Raw genomic sequence first — 18,217 nt, 5'->3', positions numbered from 1 at the left:
TAAAATAAAACTTTGATTCTATTCCTATGCTGAAATAAATATCACAAACGTGACAATTTTTCATTGCAATCATATACAATTAAGTTGTACATCCATCTTTGTTATTTACATGTGTAATTTTCTATATATAATAGTGTCCGGCTAACGTGTGAAACCTTGCACACGGTAAGTTTTGTTGATTTTTCTTCTTTTTTAGTTGGAAATTAATGATCCTTATCATGTGCAAGATTGTAGACGTTAGAAAAACCCTTTATAATTATCTAGCTATACACTTAGAATATTGTTTTGAATCTGAAGAATTTAAACTCAAAGCAAAACAATAATGCAAACATAACTAGCTGCTGAAACCTGCAAGACTTGCTGATGAGTAAGACATTATTACAGGAACTTTGATATATGAATACCCTGCAATGCCTCTATGAGCTATGACACCTTTGCGACTTAGAAGAATTTCAGTGTCTTGTCTTGTGACTATTTTTATCCTCACTAAGCAAAATCAAGGTTCTCAAAGAATTGCCTCCACCAATTTCCATCAAATCAGAACACAAATTGCAGCAGCTAGAGGCTAGAACTGGAGCTTTTCAAACTTCATTTACATAAAGTGGCTACATTGTTTTTACACTAAATGCATGATATGAGGTTGCGACTGCAAAGCTGCTTCCTCGATTTCATCATCAGATGAACTGACCAAGGCACTAGGATGCTCCTAATAGTTACAAATGACCAAGGAAAAAAACACCAGAGAATTTACCGTGAGTATATGAAGATTCATGTGCACAATGGCAAAGAGACAAAAAAAGGGTTAACCTATGATAGAAACTCACTCGATGTTGTCTCCGATGTCGCTGGATTAGTGCCATGGCTCTAACCATGAAGTATATAGGTACAACGATACCAGCACTCCGAAATAATAACACCTATCAAAACTCCATCAAATTGAGAAAAACTTGGTAAGAGAATGATCAAAACCATCACTGAAATTGTATGTTATGCAGAACATACCATGAAAAGTGGGAAAGAATAGTCTTTATTTCCACTAATTATGAGGGGAAGAGTATGTCTTAAAATCAGCAGAACCATGAACTGCACATGAGAAGAAATGAAGATTGAGAAATGTCGTAACCAGAATGTGTAAAGGAATACATTCTTTAGAAGGGAGTGAGAAAAATTACAATGACAGCAGCTGAACGACAGCATATCAAACTTCCTGAAGAAGAGGTTGAATATTGATCATAGTTAGAATTGATAAGGTTCTGGTCAGTGGGAACCATGCTAACCAAATGAGTACTGTTTAAGTCTCTTCGCGAAATTTCCCAATTTCCCCTGATATAAACAGCATGGGAATGCATTGGAAAATGGCATCGAAAAAACAGGGTTCACATATTAACTTACGGAGAAAAAAATGAAAATATTGTGCATGCAAGTTACCTGAAACTCATTGGAATACGTCCAAACTGAAAAAGTGGAGGAGGAGCTGTGTAATCAGGCTTGAATGGCTGAAATTTACAGTATAAGAAAAAAAAAATCATCAATTATAACATAATAGGGGGAAAAACCACAAATAAAATATCATTGTGTACAAGTTTGTAGAAAGGAGATGCAAATCAGGAACTTGGAACAATTTAAGTTACCTGATGGCATATCTCACAGGTGGTGTCGCCCTTCTCATTACACCACCGCTGTATACATCTTCTATGGGCGTACTGCAAAAATCAATTAGAGTTTAAGCTATCAACAACTTTTAAAAAAAAAAAACAAAATAGACCAAATATCAGTTGAGAAACTTTCGTCAGGCATTGAAAGCAGGAAACTTAAGACCGTTTACAACTACTTGCATTATTTATAATCCATGGAACCACCACATACAAAACTGTAATTGCAAAGGTCTTCACCAATGCAATGCATGTTAGGAACAAATATAAGCAATATAAGCTGGTTGGTATTCCCCAAATTCTTCTCTGTTGTGTAAAAGGTGTCTAAGGTCTACTTAATGATAGCATGTCAAACAAATAGTGACAGAAGCTTCTATGATGCATAGTTCACACATTTCTTCAAAATTTCGTGCAAAATAAGAATGCTTCCAGTTAATCACATCTTGTAAGTTCTTTACCCCCCCTCCTTCTGCTGTCAAGGGTCTAATGGAGAAAAGGTCCTATCTAACCTTGCCATAAATACTCAGATAGAGATATTTGTTCCTAGCATTTTAACCAAATCTTTTTATATGTAACTAGGTAAGATGGATTATACACTGAATAAAGGTTTTCAGGGGTTAAAAGTTATCCCACCAACAGAAATAAAATACGCCAGTAAGATTTAGCATATTTATATTTGAAGTTCTTCACCAAGCTGTGTCCATCACAACATATTTGGTTTGCCATTAAACTATAACATACAAATTTCATCAAACATGACTCACAAATTCTTACAAACTACAAGAATATAAAAGCTTATTCATTTCCCATATCAAAACATGTGATTACAAACATGCTAGTATAGAACTAACCTTCAAACTACCACAACAGGAACAGGGCGTCTCCATATTGGAATCATCATCATCATCATGGCATATCCTGCATTCTGCCAGCTTCCCGGAACATTTGATACCCATCTTCAACAAAGAATGATCGACTGCTGCGCTAGTCACCTCCGAGGACGCAGCCTGCATCGCACGGTTTCTGCTTTCAATCGCAGCTTCTAATGTCGATTCAGTGAGCAACCGATCAACCAATAAATCAAAGTGATCCCCCATCTTTGCACAATTAAACACCACAATCCACTTTACTCTCCCAAACAAGGGAATGAATTCTATATTGAGTCTACCTAATTCTCTATGTCAAGTAAAGTTCCTTCGTATTTCTGAAAATGAAAAACCATATAAAAGGGAAAAAAAACAAAATAACATGTCAGCAAACATATGTAGAAAAATTCAAAATTTTATTTTTGCGTGCTTATAAATTAGGGACTTTTATCTTCGTGCAGAATTTCCTAGTTCCAATTAAAGAATAGATAAATAAATAGAATAATCGAAACTCACAAACATCAAATGAAAATGATGTGGAATATTAATTTATAGTGAAAAAAAATTCAACTTTAGAAAAGGAGTACACCCCAAATGCAGAAACATTCCTTTGACACTAAAAACATAGAAGAAAAAAAGTGAAGGGAAAAAAAAGATGATGAAAATTGAAATAGACGGACCCAGATGGAAAAAAGGGAACAATAGAACAAAAAGGAAAGAGCTTTAGTAATAGAATGACTTAAAAAAAAGTTGTAGAAAAAAGAAGGGTAGGAATCTTACAAGAAGGAAGGGGATCGCATTTTGTTGAAGAGAAGAGAAGGAAGCTTACACCTTTTTTGTGTTTGTAGAAAGTAGGGAGGGGAATATGAATATGAATAAGAGAAGAAAAGGTTTGGAAAAGAAGCAAGAGATAGAGTGTTTATAGAATAAGAAAAGATGCGATTTTTGCTCGTTGGTTTGAGTGGTAATGTGATGTCTATGGTCTATTCATGCGGTGTGTAATGTGTTATATTTATATGTACTATATGATGATGATGATGATTCAATTCAATTCAAATGGTAGATATTGAGAAGAATGTGATTGCGACTGCAACCTAAGGACGGCCACGATAATTCGTGTGTGTGTATTACTTCATTCATTTCATCCTTTGTCTTAACTACCACGACCATGATGGATATGTGCCTTGCCCATTAACATGATCTAACTGAATAGAGTAATATAAACGTGCCCAAAACCATTCTAAAATAAAAAATCAAATTTGAGGCGTTTATACAGTTTTTTTTAGACCATTTACACCGTTGAAACATTTCTGATTCTTCAATTGAGTGCCAACAATGTCATGTGTCAAGATTTTAGCTTAGACAATTCAAGTTGGAAAAAACCAATTTTTATATACAAAATTGTATAAATTAATTTATGTAAAATGATTTTGGAGTAAGGGCTAAAAAAATTATCTACAATGTAACTACTCTGGAGAGGATCTAACATTTTTCTTAAAAAAAAAATATTTATATGTAAATTTACCCTACTAGTGTTTATGAGTTATTTCCTTTTTCCTTGGTATGTAGGGGGTGCAGCTCCCCTCCAGTAGAATAGTAGAAAATAAATGACTTATATTTCACTTGACTCTCCAGTCATATGAGAGAATCTGCTCCCATACTTAGGAATGTATTCTTCACTCCCCGCATAAAAAAAATAAAAATAAATAAACATCCATTTCTATCATAGAGAACAAAAAATCGTCTTTTTCAAAGTTTTTTTTTTTTTTTTAAAAGGATCGACTTTGGTGTAGTAAAAGCTTTGTACATGATTGGGTCTATTGGAAGGCATTTATTCGTGCACGTGAGGCATGCATCCTATAGATCAAAACGTTACTCTATTGTATTGTATAATATAACATATAGCGTGTGAGGATATGGTTACAGAAATGCTATACAAGCATGATTAAGATTATAAAATACTTTTCTTAATTTTTATCGTATTATTACTAACTACTAAGTATAATTGAATAGTATAACTCAACAATACGTTGCTGCACTTGTAACTCAACAAATAACTAATGGCGTCTTCAAAAAAGGATCGATGGGGGTGAATGCTTTGCATGCTTGTATTTGTTCGTGTTGTTCATGATTAGCAAAAACAAAAAGGATGGAAAATGTACTATTATTCATGTGGACACAAGAGTTAATTGAATGGACCAGCAAGGAAACAAACAAATCTCAACTCTCGTGTCATTAGGGGTAATAAATCGGCTTCTTTTTTTCCACCAAAATTCACTATTTTTAGGGAGAAAAAAACATGGCTTGGAACCAAAATATATTGTAATAAATGTGATAATAGATTGCCCAAAAGGTTTGATTTTAAAATAAAGGGACTATTTTTGTAAGTTTATAAAATATGGGATCAAAACTACAATTAAATCTTTGTGCATTGTTTCACTTTTTGAAGAGTTAAAATTGATTTTAGAAATGTAGAATTGATTTAATCATGTTGGAATGCTATAAATTAGAATTGACCCTAATTTATTCTCTACGTGCAGCTCCATTGATAGTTTTATAAACGTTGATATGTAGTTGTATTAAATTCATTCAAAGCTTATGAAAAAAATGTATTGAAATACAAATCAACTCAATTGTATCCATAATAAATTTGGTAAATCAATATGTTTCACCACATAAACAAACACAGTAATTTGTCTTAGTTTTCACTATCCGCTATTATCATCGACCTAGAAAAAATAATCAAACTAGTATTTAAAAATTTGGAAAGAAAAAAGAAGAAAAAAAAACAATTAATATGAGCATAAAGGAGTAGTTAAGTTTGTTACAACAAAGTGGTCTTAACCAATATTAAGACAAGAGGATTATTCAACCAATCCACAAAGGTATACGCTCCACTACATCGCGATAAACCATCTCCAAGATAGAGTGAATGTTAAAATATTGGCCATCATATTAAATTCACAATATTAATTACTCATTCTATTCCTTTTCAATTGCCATTTTCGAATAGTAAAGCGGATTTTTTGAGATTTTTTCTATTATACCTTTATTTTAATCCACATATAAATTTCTATTTTTTTATATATTTATTTTCTTTCTAATAAATTTAATGTGATATATTTTTCTCATTAGAAATAATTGTTAGTTACTCTCTCCAACCAATTCTTATTTTTTTACATACATTTTTTTATTTTTCTTCATTCGAATTGTTCATTTATTTTACACTTGAAATTTTTAACAATGTTGTTCATCTTATTTATTGAATTTTATTTAACTCATATTGAAAATTAACTATTCTTGAAACTATTATTTTAGGTAAAAAAAACTTTATATAAAATAAAATAAACTTGAATTTTTCAAATAAATAACTTTGATTAGTTTTATTGAAAAATAGTAAGTAAGAGTAATTGAGAGAATATTCTTTGAAATAGATAAACTTAATTCTGACTGAGAATATAATAATCTTCTATGAAGAAAAGCTATTACAAATTAGTGTATAAGCGGCCAGAGTCATTCAAATGTTTAGTTATAGGGTCAATATCTTGCTCATTCATATAAAATTCTGCAGTTTAGATGATAAAATTCCCTTAAAAATATTCAAAAATTATTTATTCCGAATTTCAATGCACAAAAGATACCTTAAAAGAAAACAAGGAGTAAAAAACCAAAATCGAAGATTGAACGAAATAAACATTGATTTTTTTTTCTTTCATTTTCTTGTTAAAATATTTTCCTTTAATTTCGAATAGGACATTAGCAGTTTGATTTACAATATGTGTACCTCTCACAAAACCCAAGTGGTGAGAAAGGAAAATAACAAAAAAAATATATATATATATATCGAGTTTCACAATTTTAGCAAATATTCTTCCTTCCCATTTTTTTTCTTTGAGGGGTTCCTCCCCATTTTGTCATCCTCTCTTCCGTCACTTTCTTATTCATCTACCACCTAAATTAGTGACGAGGTAGTGGTCCTTCTATATTTAAATCAAGAAATACTTTGATAGTTCTAAATTTAAACATTTAACCAACAGAAGGAGTTCAATATTAAAAAGGTTTCAACCATTGCATGCAATCCAAAATACCAAATTAAAAGCAATCTGATCGTGTGGAATCAAATGACACATTGAGTCATTGTTAAGCCATTGACTCTTGGAGCACGTCATTACTATAATAATTATCATATCATTATCATAAGAACACTAGCATTAGGTTAATCCACTGCAATTATGATACTATTAGGTTGGGAAAGGTTAACGAATATAGACTTTCCCATGCATAAATGTCTAGTATATCTCCTTAGTTAAATACTATAAGATCTCTCCTTCTCACTAGCTACATGCAATAATGGATATAGTAGTACTAGTGTTTTGTTTGTTGTGGTTCTTGCGTTGCCCCATTCTAATAATGGAGGATCATGTATATCTTATAGCTACGTACAAGCTATCAGATTCCTATTATTAGCGTGCAGGTGAACGACCAAACTGATGGATGTGTTTATATTAGGTTATCGGAAGAGTTTATTTATTAGAAGTGGTGGTTTTGACTTATTAGTATAATTATCTAAGAAATAATATTTCTTCTACATTTTAAAAATTTGTTCAATATACAATATATTTGGTGTTTAACATAGATGAAATATATAAGTGATTTAATGAATCTAAAAAGTGTAATGTTACTTATAATTGAGAACGGAGAGAGTAGATAGTTAATGCTAACATATAGAAATGTATTTAACGCATTTTAGTTCATTAATAATTTACTCCCTCCGTCCCTGTATGTAACCACCAATTTGATTTTACTTTTGTCCCTAAACATAAACCCCTTTTTAAATTACTAGATGCATTTATTTATTTTTTCCTAAATTACTAGAATTCTGCTCATTATTCAAATGGTTCCGCTCATTCCCAAAGTAAATGTCCAAATGCCTCTACGCAATTTAACTTGCGTAGCGTTAATTAACATGCGCTAGTTGTAAGAGAAACGTGACTTAAGTCACGCAGCGTGACTTAAGATGCGCTACGTTACTTAAGTCAGTTTCCAGCAACACAGGACCTCCATTCCTCCATTTTTCAACTTTTCAAAAGACGAAATTTTCACCCTCAAATCCGAATTCCACCATTTTTGCGCCATTCAAACCAAATTTCGTCCACAATATCAAGTAAGTGATTATTATACTACTTCTTTGCATTATTTTGGTTTAAATTTTCGAATTTTTTATGAAAAATCACATTATTAGGTTTTTAAAAAATTATCTTGCTTGTTAAAGATTATGATTGTTAGTGATGATTTAACATGAGAATTGTTGTTTAGATGTTGTTTAAGGTACAATGTGGTAGTTTAGGGTTTAGAAAATGTAAGATTACATAGTTGTTTGAAAAATGCACACTACGTGTTCAATGAAATGTTTCAATGATTTTTTTTTTTGTTTTTTGGATTGTTAATGATGTAATTAGTTAGAGCTATGTTTGTTAATGTTGATGATAGTTAATTTGACTGCAATGTGGTAGTTTATGGATTCAAATGACATTGTTGTTGATTATAATGTTGTTGTTGTATTATAATGTGGGATGCAAATGTGTTAAAGATTTTTTGATTTTTGTGCAGATATGTCTAAGCAGGAGAGCGATGACAGTTTTAGGGCTGGGGCGTGCCCCTACCAGTAGTGCACGGATGGAGAAGCAAGCACTACACCATCCGCCTGACCGAGGTCGAGGGAGACTTGGGGCCACGAGTCTTGCTACTATTGATGCTGCAGGGGGATCGACGTCACAAACAGGTGCATCCCAGATTTTGGACCCGCCACAGTACCAACATGAGCAGGCTTATCAGGAGCAGTCTGGATTTCAGCCGGGCTATCAGTATCAGGAGGGGTATGAGTATCACCAAGGGTATCAGCCTGAGCAGCAGTATGTCGAGCCTCCTCAGCAGCAGCATCCTGAGCAGCAGCATGCAGAGCATGTTATGGAGGATGAGGATAGGGGCTTTCCAGGGGGGCCTTACGAGTTGTCTCTTTTACCGGACTTCGGTAAACATGTGGCATGCAAGTTTTGAAACGATAAATCAGTAAGTATAATTTGCTTTATTTAATTTAATGATATTTTACTATTATGTCAAGTTTACTTTACGTAGAATATGTTATGTTTATTTAATTTAAGTATAACTACGTAGAATATGTCATGCTTATTACATATTTAAGTATAATTGATTTATTTTTAACGTAGAATATATATAGTTTATTATTCTGTCAAGTTTATGTTACGTAGAATATATATAATTTATTATTATGTCAAGTTTATTTTACGTAGAATATATATAGTTTATTATTATGTCAAATTTATTTTACGTAGAATATGTTATGTTTATTTAATTTAAGTATAATTACATAGAATATGTCATGTTTATTTTACGTATTTAAGTGTATTTGTAGTTTATTATTTCATCTTTATTTTACATATTTAATTTTTTTTTTTTTTTTTTTGTATTTCAGTTGCAAGTGGATTGTAAGATGACTGACATCTCGCACGGGAGGAAACTGAAGCTTTCTGCCTTGTCCCTTCCGTTGCCGGTAGATGATAACCCTTGGTTCTGGAAACCAGTGGATAGATCGGGTCTAAGGCCTCTCCTTCTGACTGGGTACGAGAACATCTCCCACGGGTTAGTGTGTGCCATGGCTGAGAGATGGCATCAGGAGACCAACAACTTCTTATTGCTCTTGGTTGGCTACACCCTTTCAGAGGAGGAGGAGCAGAAGCTGAGTCGTATTAGGCACACCTGTGTCAAGGCGTTCTTATTGCTCTTGGTTGGCTACACCCTTTTTGCCAACAAGAACAACAAAACAATTAGTCTGCTGTGGATGCTTGGGATTCGGGATTTAGCTAACATAGGCACGTGGTCATGGGGCGCGATGGGACTTGCTTTCTTGTATGAGCAGCTGAATCTTACCTCAGACTCAAATGTTGGCTCAGTTGGTGGTTACATGAGCTTGCTTGCGGTAATATATTTTTCCTTCTTTTTTTAAGTTAAACGTAAATGTATAGTTTCTTGTATGACACCTGTGTGCTGATATAGATTTGTCTCTTTGTTTTTGCAGGGATGGGTTATAGGTCACTTCAGACATGTGGTGTCGATGAAGAAATTTGAAGAGTATGAACGGCATAACCCATATGTGGGTAGATGGAGACCACAAAGGGGGTTTAAACATGCTGACCACTTCAGAGGCTTGCTGGATTCGATGGAGTATTGTCACGTCACCTGGAGGCCGTACGAGCACCGACGAGACGTGACGCCTTTTCAGGACGTGCGCTGGTACTCCAGATGGATCATGGCTGACAGACAAAGGATGGTGCGTCACTTGCCGGAGCGGGTGCTGAGGCAGTACATACATGTTCAGCGGGTTCCCCGACCTCCTACTAGGGTTATGCCTCTTGCCCTAGTAAATGTGTCTGCTGCCTTTTTGGAGTTTGCTCTGCATGTCGTTTCCCAACAGCAGAGGAGTCGCCAAGTCCCGGAGGACGAGCCTTGGAAGCATTCAGAGAGTTACATTAGGTGGTTCTACCATGTATCCCATCCTCTCATCGTCAACCCTGCTCCAGAGCCTGACATTGTCATGCTGAGACCTGTCTACCAGGATATTCTTATTGACCAGGAGCGGGCCAGACATCCTCCCGACCCATTGCATGTCATCAGCAGCATGAGAGGCAGAGTGGAGCATGCGATCCAGATTCCAGAGGTGGTTTCTAATCCACTCTTCTTCAACATCTTAGAGGGCCTCCGGACCGATTATAGCGTGTTTGACGATCAGCAGGTTCGAGGAGGAGGTCTAGGAGTCATAATCCGCAGGACCAGCAGTAGGGTCTTAGTTTATGACTTGTTTTTTTATGACTTTTTGGATGTTTGTATTATTTTGTTGACATTTTAGTTGTACTACTTTTACATTTGCACGGTTGGGCTTATTTATGACATTTACCTTATTTTTCGTTAAAATTGTGTTTCTAAAATTATTCGTTCTCTAAATTATGAGTTCTGGTTGAATCAATGAATGGCTGTACCAAAATTATTATTGAATAATTGCATGTTCACTAAATAGGAAATGAAGGAACAAAGGCAGCAGCTACTGCCATTGCCACTGCCAGTCTGGTCTGCAGCGTGCATAGCAGAAGCACCAACGTGAGTTAACTCACGTAGTGTTAAAACTAGCGTGACTTAACTCACGCTACTCATTGAAGTTTTTGGTGCATGCTTTGTACCAGAGACATAACTAGCGTGACTTAAGTCAAGCAACGTGACTTAAGTTGCGTTTAATTTTGCACTAGCGTGACTTAAGTCAGGCTACCTGTCTTAAGTCACGTTCCAATTTGCACTAGCGCGTGTTAAGTTGCGTAAGGTGTAAAAATGTGTTTTACTTTGGGAATGAGCGAAACCATTTAAATACAGAGCAGAATTCAGAGAAAAACACTCCGAAAATTGGCATGCATAAGCCCAAATAAAAAAATGCATAAAAGAGCCCAATAAATTAAACCAAGTTTTTCTTTTATTAATAAACTAAGTCTTTTCAACGGTCATCAACAACGTTTTTCAATCCTTCAAAATAAAACAACGATTTTCAAATGTATATTTGAACACAAATTATGATTAATAATAAATATTATTTATATTTGAATACCTACCCTTCAATAATTAGAACTTAGCCCTCTAATCTAAAAGTACGAGTTCAAATCACGTTGATGAATTTTATAAAATAATTATTAGAATTTTCCCAATTTTTTTGAAGAAAAAATACCTTAAAATCATATATATTGAATTAGTTTGGACGATTAATATAGGTTAATTACGGTCTGAGTTTTTTCATCTTTTGTAAAAAAAAATACTATGTTAATAACATTCAAAATCATGATTAGTTATATTCGGTCGATATTTAGTGAGTTATGATATCTTATATTTCCCCCGGTTTAATAAAGGATGACTTATACTTCTTAATAATGTATTGACGTTCAAACTAAAAAAAATTAAAAAATAATAAACTTCATAATTGAACTATGTTAGCCATTTAATTTTTGTTGAAGTTTATTTAATGTGAAATTTTTGCGCGAAAATAATAAAAAAATTAATGACATATATTTCTACAACAAATCATGTATATATTTTTATAACAAATGACAGATATTTCTACAACAAATCATACATATTTCTATAACAGATTATATATATTTCTACAACAAATCATACATATTTCTATGATAAATAACATTTATTTCTATAACAAATCATGTATATATTTCTATAACGAATCATTTGGTGAGAAGTTAAAAAATAATGACAAACTTCATCATCAACGAAAAGATATCACTCCAAGTCCAAGATAACAATAGTCTTCTCTTATATTGAAGGGGTGTTTCTGTCTTTTTGAATGGAAAGGAGTAACGATTTCTTCAACAAACTTCATCATCAACTCCAATAAAAGAACGCCACGTTTAAATCTTTCATTTCCCGCTAAATCTCAAGCTCCAACAATGGCGTCTTCACTCTTTCTTGCTTCGTCTTTCATTATCTTCTTCTTTTCTTTCTCCGTCACCGCTCTTCCTCGCGAAACCATTTTCGACGCCGCAGACATTCTCCTCGATTCAGGCTTCGTCTCCATGTCCCTAACTCTCGAAATCGTCGCCGAATCTCTTCTGGAACAGTCACACTCCGCCACCGTCTTTGCTCCCTCCGATTCCGCGTTCAAGAAATCCGGTCAACCTTCACTCGATCTTCTTCGTTTCCACTTCGTCATGTTACCGCTTCCGCAGCAAAGCTTACGCCGTCTTCCCGCCGGCGCTAAGCTTCCGACGATGCTTACCGGTCAGTCGCTAACCGTCACTACATCATTCTCCGATCGCGTGACCTCTGTTAACAATATCAAGATCAACGGAACGCCGATCTACGACGACGGAGTTCTTCTTGTTTACGGAATCGATAGATTTTTCGATCCTAATTTTCAGTACACTGGTCCTAGTAGGAAACCTAATTCATATTCCAATTCATCGTGTTCTGCGTTGAATCGCACTGTGAACTCATCAGGTTCGTTTGAACAAGCTGTGAAAACCCTAAAAACTAGCGGTTATTCTGTTATGGCTTCGTTTCTCGGTATGCAACTCTCCGGTAATATAAACCAGAATGGAATTACGGTGTTTGCTCCCACGGATGAGATGGTGATGAACCGCATCGGTGATTTCGAAGACTATCCTTCATTCTTTCGTCGACATGTGGTGCCTTGCAAGTTTCTATGGAACGATCTGGTGGATTTTGGTGACGGTACGCAGTTGCCGACGTTTTTGGAAGGGTTTAGTATCAATATTACAAGATCCGGTGGCGTTTTGATTCTTAACGGCGTGCCGGTATTCTTTCCGGATGTGTTCTTCAATGATAGGCTTGTTGTTCATGGTGTGACTGATGTTCTTGCCAATGCAGTGCAAGATGATACTAGTGCAGTTGTGGATCCTGCTGTTTCCTCCGATGGAGATCAGAATCTGTTTGATCCTGGTGAATTTTGAAGTTGTTTCCAAGTGCTCCTATCTGTTTCTGTCAATTTTTCATTACTGTATATGTTTCTGCTATGATCAGTATAGTGATTTAAAATGAAACATTTCTTTGATTGTTTAGATATACCTTGTTGAAATGAATAATATGTGCAAGGTTGAACATTGTAGCTTGCAATCTCAGATTATTTGTTCTATTACTTTCAGTTTATATTGTTATACTCATTTTTTTTGGCAATAATTTTTCCATAGCATACCCTGTGATACCTATCTTTTCCTTGGTTTATCTTTCTGTATCTTGGTGTAAAAAAATGTGAACAAAACATTACTCATTTATATATCTATATTGGCGATGTAAAAATGAAAACGATGAGTATTTACATATACACGGGCAAAATATGTAGTACACTAGCTTTGCTATTGTCTATGAACTCAGGCGGCAGCTTCGCTCCACCTTTGTTTCTTCCTTTTAGTATATAGAGTACAGTAAAACAATAATAGGTTGCTTCTTTATCGATAATTTTTTCTATTTTACAATCTATACTTCACTGCCTGCATTTGGCACTGCTAAATTTGTGCTCTGGTGGTTCTTGTTAAATCTGCTCTTTATTTTTTCTTTTAAGGATAGCATCACAAACACTTCTCCCCTTTGGGGGCGGTTTGCATAGAGTATCCATAGAACAAGGCAAAGCAGAACACCAACTGAAATGAGGCCAAGTCCTACATTAATGATATAAAGGTAATGCTTTAATGGAGGACAGTAATTTGTAGTGATTCCTGTAAATGCATCCCTGACAAAATTGCAATTCTGAAGGCTAAGTAAAAGTGGAGCATAATGTTCTAATGCATAGCTTTCGTTAGCTGCAGCTGCTAACTGCGAGTAAATCTCTGGGGTCACCCTGCCAACTGTAGTGCAAATACCCGATTCAGAAACCTCGCATACATAATTCTCCCAAACCTGAAAAATTTAAACAAAATGAATATAATGAGATCCTCCTTTTATGATTCACGGACCGAAACCATGAACAAAATTTAGAGATTATTCTTTCAATCCAATATCCCTATGTTGATATTTTTTTACTTAGCTAACTGATTGGCAAATCAAAATAGTTAGAAATTTTCTATTATATGTTTTCAGTTATAGCCATTTAGCACCAAGTATAGTACACTGAGTCAATCATGTATACAGAAACACCAACAAGTCAATGTTTTAAATGCCGGTAGGTCATGTCTAACACACGCACAAATACAAGATAAGAAACTTTGAGACTAACCACCGTGCAACATTCGGTTCACCTGGTTGAATACAAGTGAAAACCCATTTGAATTTTGGCTGAAGGCCCTATTTGATCAACCAATCACTCATTATAAATTACAGATAGAACTAATATTTCTTTCTGTCACAAACACACATACTCAAGTTTGTTTGGATGGCGGGGAGGGAGGGGGAAAGCCTATCAAAAATCACCATCTAGCAAAGCTTGATATATAAAGTTAAGGCAAGAAAATAATACCATTGAAGCATTGGCAGATGAAACTTCTTGATTTGTACATTGGCGTTCTCGAAATTGATCGTCAAAGGGATAGCATAGTGGCGGCATTGGAGGCCCAGACTGATTGTAAAAACCTGGATGACCTTTTGTTGCATTTACGTTTGCAGTAGTATAGATGACAGTGTTGACAATATTTGCAATATTGGTGACGACTTGTTTGCTTTGAAAAAGTGTTTTGTTTGTGGTTCTTTGATCAACGCATGGAAGGACGTCGCTAAGAGCAGATTCTCTGTGTGGATTTTCCACCCATTCTCCCATAGCCATGCAGGTATCAGAAATTGTACTATAATAGAATTAATTTATTCATATCAGGTTAAGTTGTTACTATGACCTTTTTGACCATAAAGACAAAAAAATAAAAATTTAAAGATAATTGGATCTCAATTCAAGACAACTGGTTCATTTCAGGTTTTGTTATGGGTTAAGTTCAGATCAATATATTAAAACTGAAATCTGTTAGATATAATGGCTTGCTTACTTATTAAGTATCATGAACACTCCGCAAAGAATGAATGTGGTTGCAACCAGTAACCATCCAGTGATAACAAATCTGCAGAACATTTTTAAATCAGTCTAAAAATATAAAAAAAAGGATCATTCAGATAGCTAGGCATAGCAAAGTTCGTGTCAATAGACAGCAAACATTACTTACAAGATGATTGCATGTTGATATCCAAGGAGAGACAGGACTGCCAAAAATAAAATAATTAAAAGGATGTCATTATAAACAAGAATTCTCAGATATAAAAATAAAATTAGCTCAATTCAAGAAGTTATGATCAACACACACCTAGTCCAGTTAGAGCCAAGAGAAAAATTACTCCTGCCATAACAAACAAGGCCGTGCGCCTGCAAAATATGCAGAGTTTAGCATCATACTATGATGGTACAAAATATGCAGAATTTAGAGGTCAAGGTTTTACGACTGCATACACGTAATTGAATAATCTTCTAATTTTAACGGAATTTTCATCTGTTGTTTCAGAAATTGTATCCGCTGCAGTGTTTAGTTCCACATTCAACTTATCAATACCATCCAGGACATCAGATGGAAGAAGTATCTGGTTGACGTTTATGGTTTTTGCAAGGGAGAGATATTCTGTGACATTTCTTAGAGTCTGCACCGTATAGTCTGATTGATTGACAAAAAAATGGAGGGTATCCAAGGCCTCGCCGTGAAACTTATCCTGCCCAACAGAAAGGAGAATACATCCAGTCCTGTGTGATTGAGAGATTGCAACATGTTATTACCGACATATATATTTCTGACGAATAAAACATTGAGCTAGCATATCCAGAAATTTAACTTGAGCAGCATGAAAACCATTTCTCAAAATTCTAAATCAATAAATGATGTTTTAATCAAACTAGCATCCTTTGCAATTCAGTCATGGAAAACTATTATAAACATCCCCGACATGTAAATAGAGTTTCAATTACAAATTGAGAAAAATGCCTGATAAGTGATAACTAACCATGAAAACAGAGTGATTATATATCATGCTTTTTATATCTATGATGAAAGGAGAGGGGGGTATTTTTTAGCAAATTAAGCATCCAAAGAAGAAGATAAAAATCTGAATTAAGCATCCAAAGTAGAAGATAAAAAGCTGAACATTAGAATGAAGTAAAAGGTCTTACGATGCAGCAAAGGTGAATATTAAAAGCAATATAAGACAAATCCTTTGTGAACGATTGGATCCTTTGTCCTTTATGTTAATCCCCCATCCACAGCATAGATGAATCACAAGTGCCAAGCCAAATGAGACGAACCATAAGACGGCAAGAATGAAACCCGTGGCACCGGTGAATCCAACCGACTGCAAATATAACAGTTGATTTAAGTCAGAAAACACCAATTTTCTAACTCGAGAACAAAATAACAGAACAATTAACTTATAACTCGACAGGACATATTTTCAAGAACAAAAATAAAGAAGACAAAATGAAACTTATAGCTAAAGATAGAAAGACAGAGAAGGTATATAATCCCTCTAGCCTTAAATACTTGGACTAAATACATGTACTTTTTTGCTTATATTTTCAAGGAGAACAAAAATAAAGAAAACAAAATGAAACTTATAGCTAAAGACAGAAAAACAGAGAAGGGTATATAATCCCTCTAGCCTTAAATATTTGGACTAAATACATTTACTTTTTTTTGCTTATATTTAAGGCCGAGGGAGTATGTACATCTTCAGAGTTCAGATGTCAATTATGCAGCAATATGGCCATGATTTCATTGCACAAAGAACAATAACGATGGTAATTATGCATACATACAAACTACGATCGACGTAAACATCATGTATTCATCAGTTTCAAAACTCACCATTATATCACATTTCCTGTAACATTCAATCCAGTATAGACAATACAGATATCATACAAGCAGACATACAGTTAAAACATGTTGAGTGAGAGCATTCGCCATTTTCCAATTAAATTCAGCAATGATCCATAGACTATGTATGGTGCTCAATAACAAATCTAAGACATCATGCTGGAATTTCATATCTCACAGTAGAATTAGCCCTGAGAACATAGTAAACCATCTATCCATTCTAGAAAAATGATGATAAACAAAGGAACCATAGCACTTACAGCCCAATAATGCCGATCTGAAATATCCCAACCACCGTGATAACGATGAAATCCTCGAAGAAAATCAGGTCTATTGGTCCTATTTGCCGCCAGAATAAGAGTATTATCACCTAGTGGCCCTGGTGCTGGAGCCACTTGTGTAACTTCATTTTGCCATGAACCTATATTCACTCCTCTTCCTCCTGAAAAAGTGGAATCAAACAAAGAAATCACATATCAAAAAGATCAACCAAAACCCGAATAATAATCCAACAATATCATAGAAATGAAAGGCATCAAAAATTTCATTAGTGCAATTAACAATAAAAAATGAAAATTTTTAGAAACCCAACAACAAAAGCCCTAAGATTTAAAAGATCTAAACCAAACCCATCACAGAAAATCAGAAATAATAATGAATGAGAAACACAAACCTATGATAAACTTGATGTGGTGATCAATCGACCCAGTTGAAGATAAAGCTGAAATCGAGCTCAAAAACAGTAAAAAAACAAAAATGAACAAGAAAAACGAAAACCCATTGAAGGAATGAGCCTTCATTGTGGATTCTTGCAACAAAAAACTCACTTCAACAGCACCATTTTAGACTCTATGAACCCAATTTTCTTCACTTTTGTGCTTTATTTTGAGGTTACTTACACATATACCTATATGATCTAAGAAAGTGAAGAACGGAAATTTAGAGATTAATGTGAACATGTAGAAATTATAAAAGTCACATGGGTGTGGGGTGGTAGTAATGTGTGTAGTGATAAAGATCTAATCAAACTACAAAGAACAAAACTAAAAACGCGGGTGTCATTTTAATTAAGCGCAAATTACGTGTTATTCACTTTAATTTTGGTCCAATAATAATGCTTTGGATTATGTGTGTGTGCTTCTTTTGTTGACTAATTTTGTGTTCTATTGCAATGCAAAATGTTATTTTTATGAACAATAAATTTGTTATTGTAAAGTATCCAATTTAGGTACTTTACCGACAATCACATTCACATACACTTGTGTTGTGTTAGGTTAGT

The 18,217-nt window shown here is 34.4% G+C and overlaps 3 protein-coding genes across 4 annotated transcripts; 1 reads left to right on the top strand and 2 right to left on the bottom strand.

The window, feature by feature from the left end:
* LOC11421871 (uncharacterized) lies at nucleotides 1-3,552 on the bottom strand. 2 transcript variants are annotated; one of them, XR_005643900.1, is made up of 9 exons: nucleotides 3,299-3,552; nucleotides 2,504-2,856; nucleotides 1,632-1,703; nucleotides 1,429-1,496; nucleotides 1,173-1,323; nucleotides 1,003-1,083; nucleotides 825-917; nucleotides 389-706; nucleotides 1-356 (listed from the first exon to the last, which is right to left on the bottom strand). XR_005643900.1 is itself a non-coding variant. In XM_003592508.4 (8 exons), exons 2-8 carry the CDS (start codon nucleotides 2,747-2,749, stop codon nucleotides 617-619), a joined length of 801 nt encoding a protein of 266 aa, XP_003592556.1. In that variant the 5' UTR covers nucleotides 2,750-2,856; nucleotides 3,299-3,552; the 3' UTR covers nucleotides 1-616. The 2 variants fall into 2 exon arrangements, 1 of the variants encoding a protein (XP_003592556.1); XM_003592508.4 differs by having other exon boundaries at nucleotides 1-706.
* An 8,297-nt stretch (nucleotides 3,553-11,849) lies between these two features.
* Nucleotides 11,850-13,295, top strand: LOC11423835 (putative fasciclin-like arabinogalactan protein 20). Its single transcript, XM_003592507.4, has one exon. It carries the CDS (start codon nucleotides 12,034-12,036, stop codon nucleotides 13,054-13,056), a length of 1,023 nt encoding a protein of 340 aa, XP_003592555.1. The 5' UTR covers nucleotides 11,850-12,033; the 3' UTR covers nucleotides 13,057-13,295.
* A 101-nt stretch (nucleotides 13,296-13,396) lies between these two features.
* On the bottom strand, nucleotides 13,397-18,092 carry LOC11423834 (uncharacterized). Its single transcript, XM_003592506.4, has 9 exons — nucleotides 17,612-18,092; nucleotides 17,199-17,380; nucleotides 16,236-16,414; nucleotides 15,528-15,812; nucleotides 15,385-15,443; nucleotides 15,247-15,283; nucleotides 15,073-15,144; nucleotides 14,556-14,877; nucleotides 13,397-13,999 (listed from the first exon to the last, which is right to left on the bottom strand). Exons 1-9 carry the CDS (start codon nucleotides 17,736-17,738, stop codon nucleotides 13,580-13,582), a joined length of 1,683 nt encoding a protein of 560 aa, XP_003592554.2. The 5' UTR covers nucleotides 17,739-18,092; the 3' UTR covers nucleotides 13,397-13,579.
* Nucleotides 18,093-18,217: the final 125 nt, after the last annotated feature.

The sequence above is a fragment of the Medicago truncatula genome, chromosome 1 (genome assembly GCF_003473485.1).
Source record: "Medicago truncatula cultivar Jemalong A17 chromosome 1, MtrunA17r5.0-ANR, whole genome shotgun sequence".
Classification (NCBI taxonomy): domain Eukaryota; kingdom Viridiplantae; phylum Streptophyta; class Magnoliopsida; order Fabales; family Fabaceae; genus Medicago; species Medicago truncatula.
Note: the sequence above shows the minus strand (reverse complement) of the source record. Positions and strands in the feature narration are given on the sequence as shown.

What these genes read in the sequence shown, in the direction of transcription:
- LOC11423834 (XM_003592506.4), bottom strand. Translation starts at nt 17,738, where the DNA reads ATGAAGGCTCATTCCTTCAATGGGTTTTCGTTTTTCTTGTTCATTTTT. An exon ending in CAGATCGGCATTATTGGGCT is followed by an intron (nt 16,415 to 17,198) that starts GTAAGTGCTATG and finishes TTATATTTGCAG; the next exon opens with TCGGTTGGATTCACCGGTGC. An exon ending in ATATTCACCTTTGCTGCATC is followed by an intron (nt 15,813 to 16,235) that starts GTAAGACCTTTT and finishes TCAATCACACAG; the next exon opens with GACTGGATGTATTCTCCTTT.
- LOC11423835 (XM_003592507.4), top strand. Translation starts at nt 12,034, where the DNA reads ATGGCGTCTTCACTCTTTCTTGCTTCGTCTTTCATTATCTTCTTCTTT.
- LOC11421871 (XM_003592508.4), bottom strand. Translation starts at nt 2,749, where the DNA reads ATGGGGGATCACTTTGATTTATTGGTTGATCGGTTGCTCACTGAATCG. An exon ending in GTCGTTCAGCTGCTGTCATT is followed by an intron (nt 1,084 to 1,172) that starts GTAATTTTTCTC and finishes TCTCATGTGCAG; the next exon opens with TTCATGGTTCTGCTGATTTT. An exon ending in ATTCTTTCCCACTTTTCATG is followed by an intron (nt 918 to 1,002) that starts GTATGTTCTGCA and finishes GAGTTTTGATAG; the next exon opens with GTGTTATTATTTCGGAGTGC.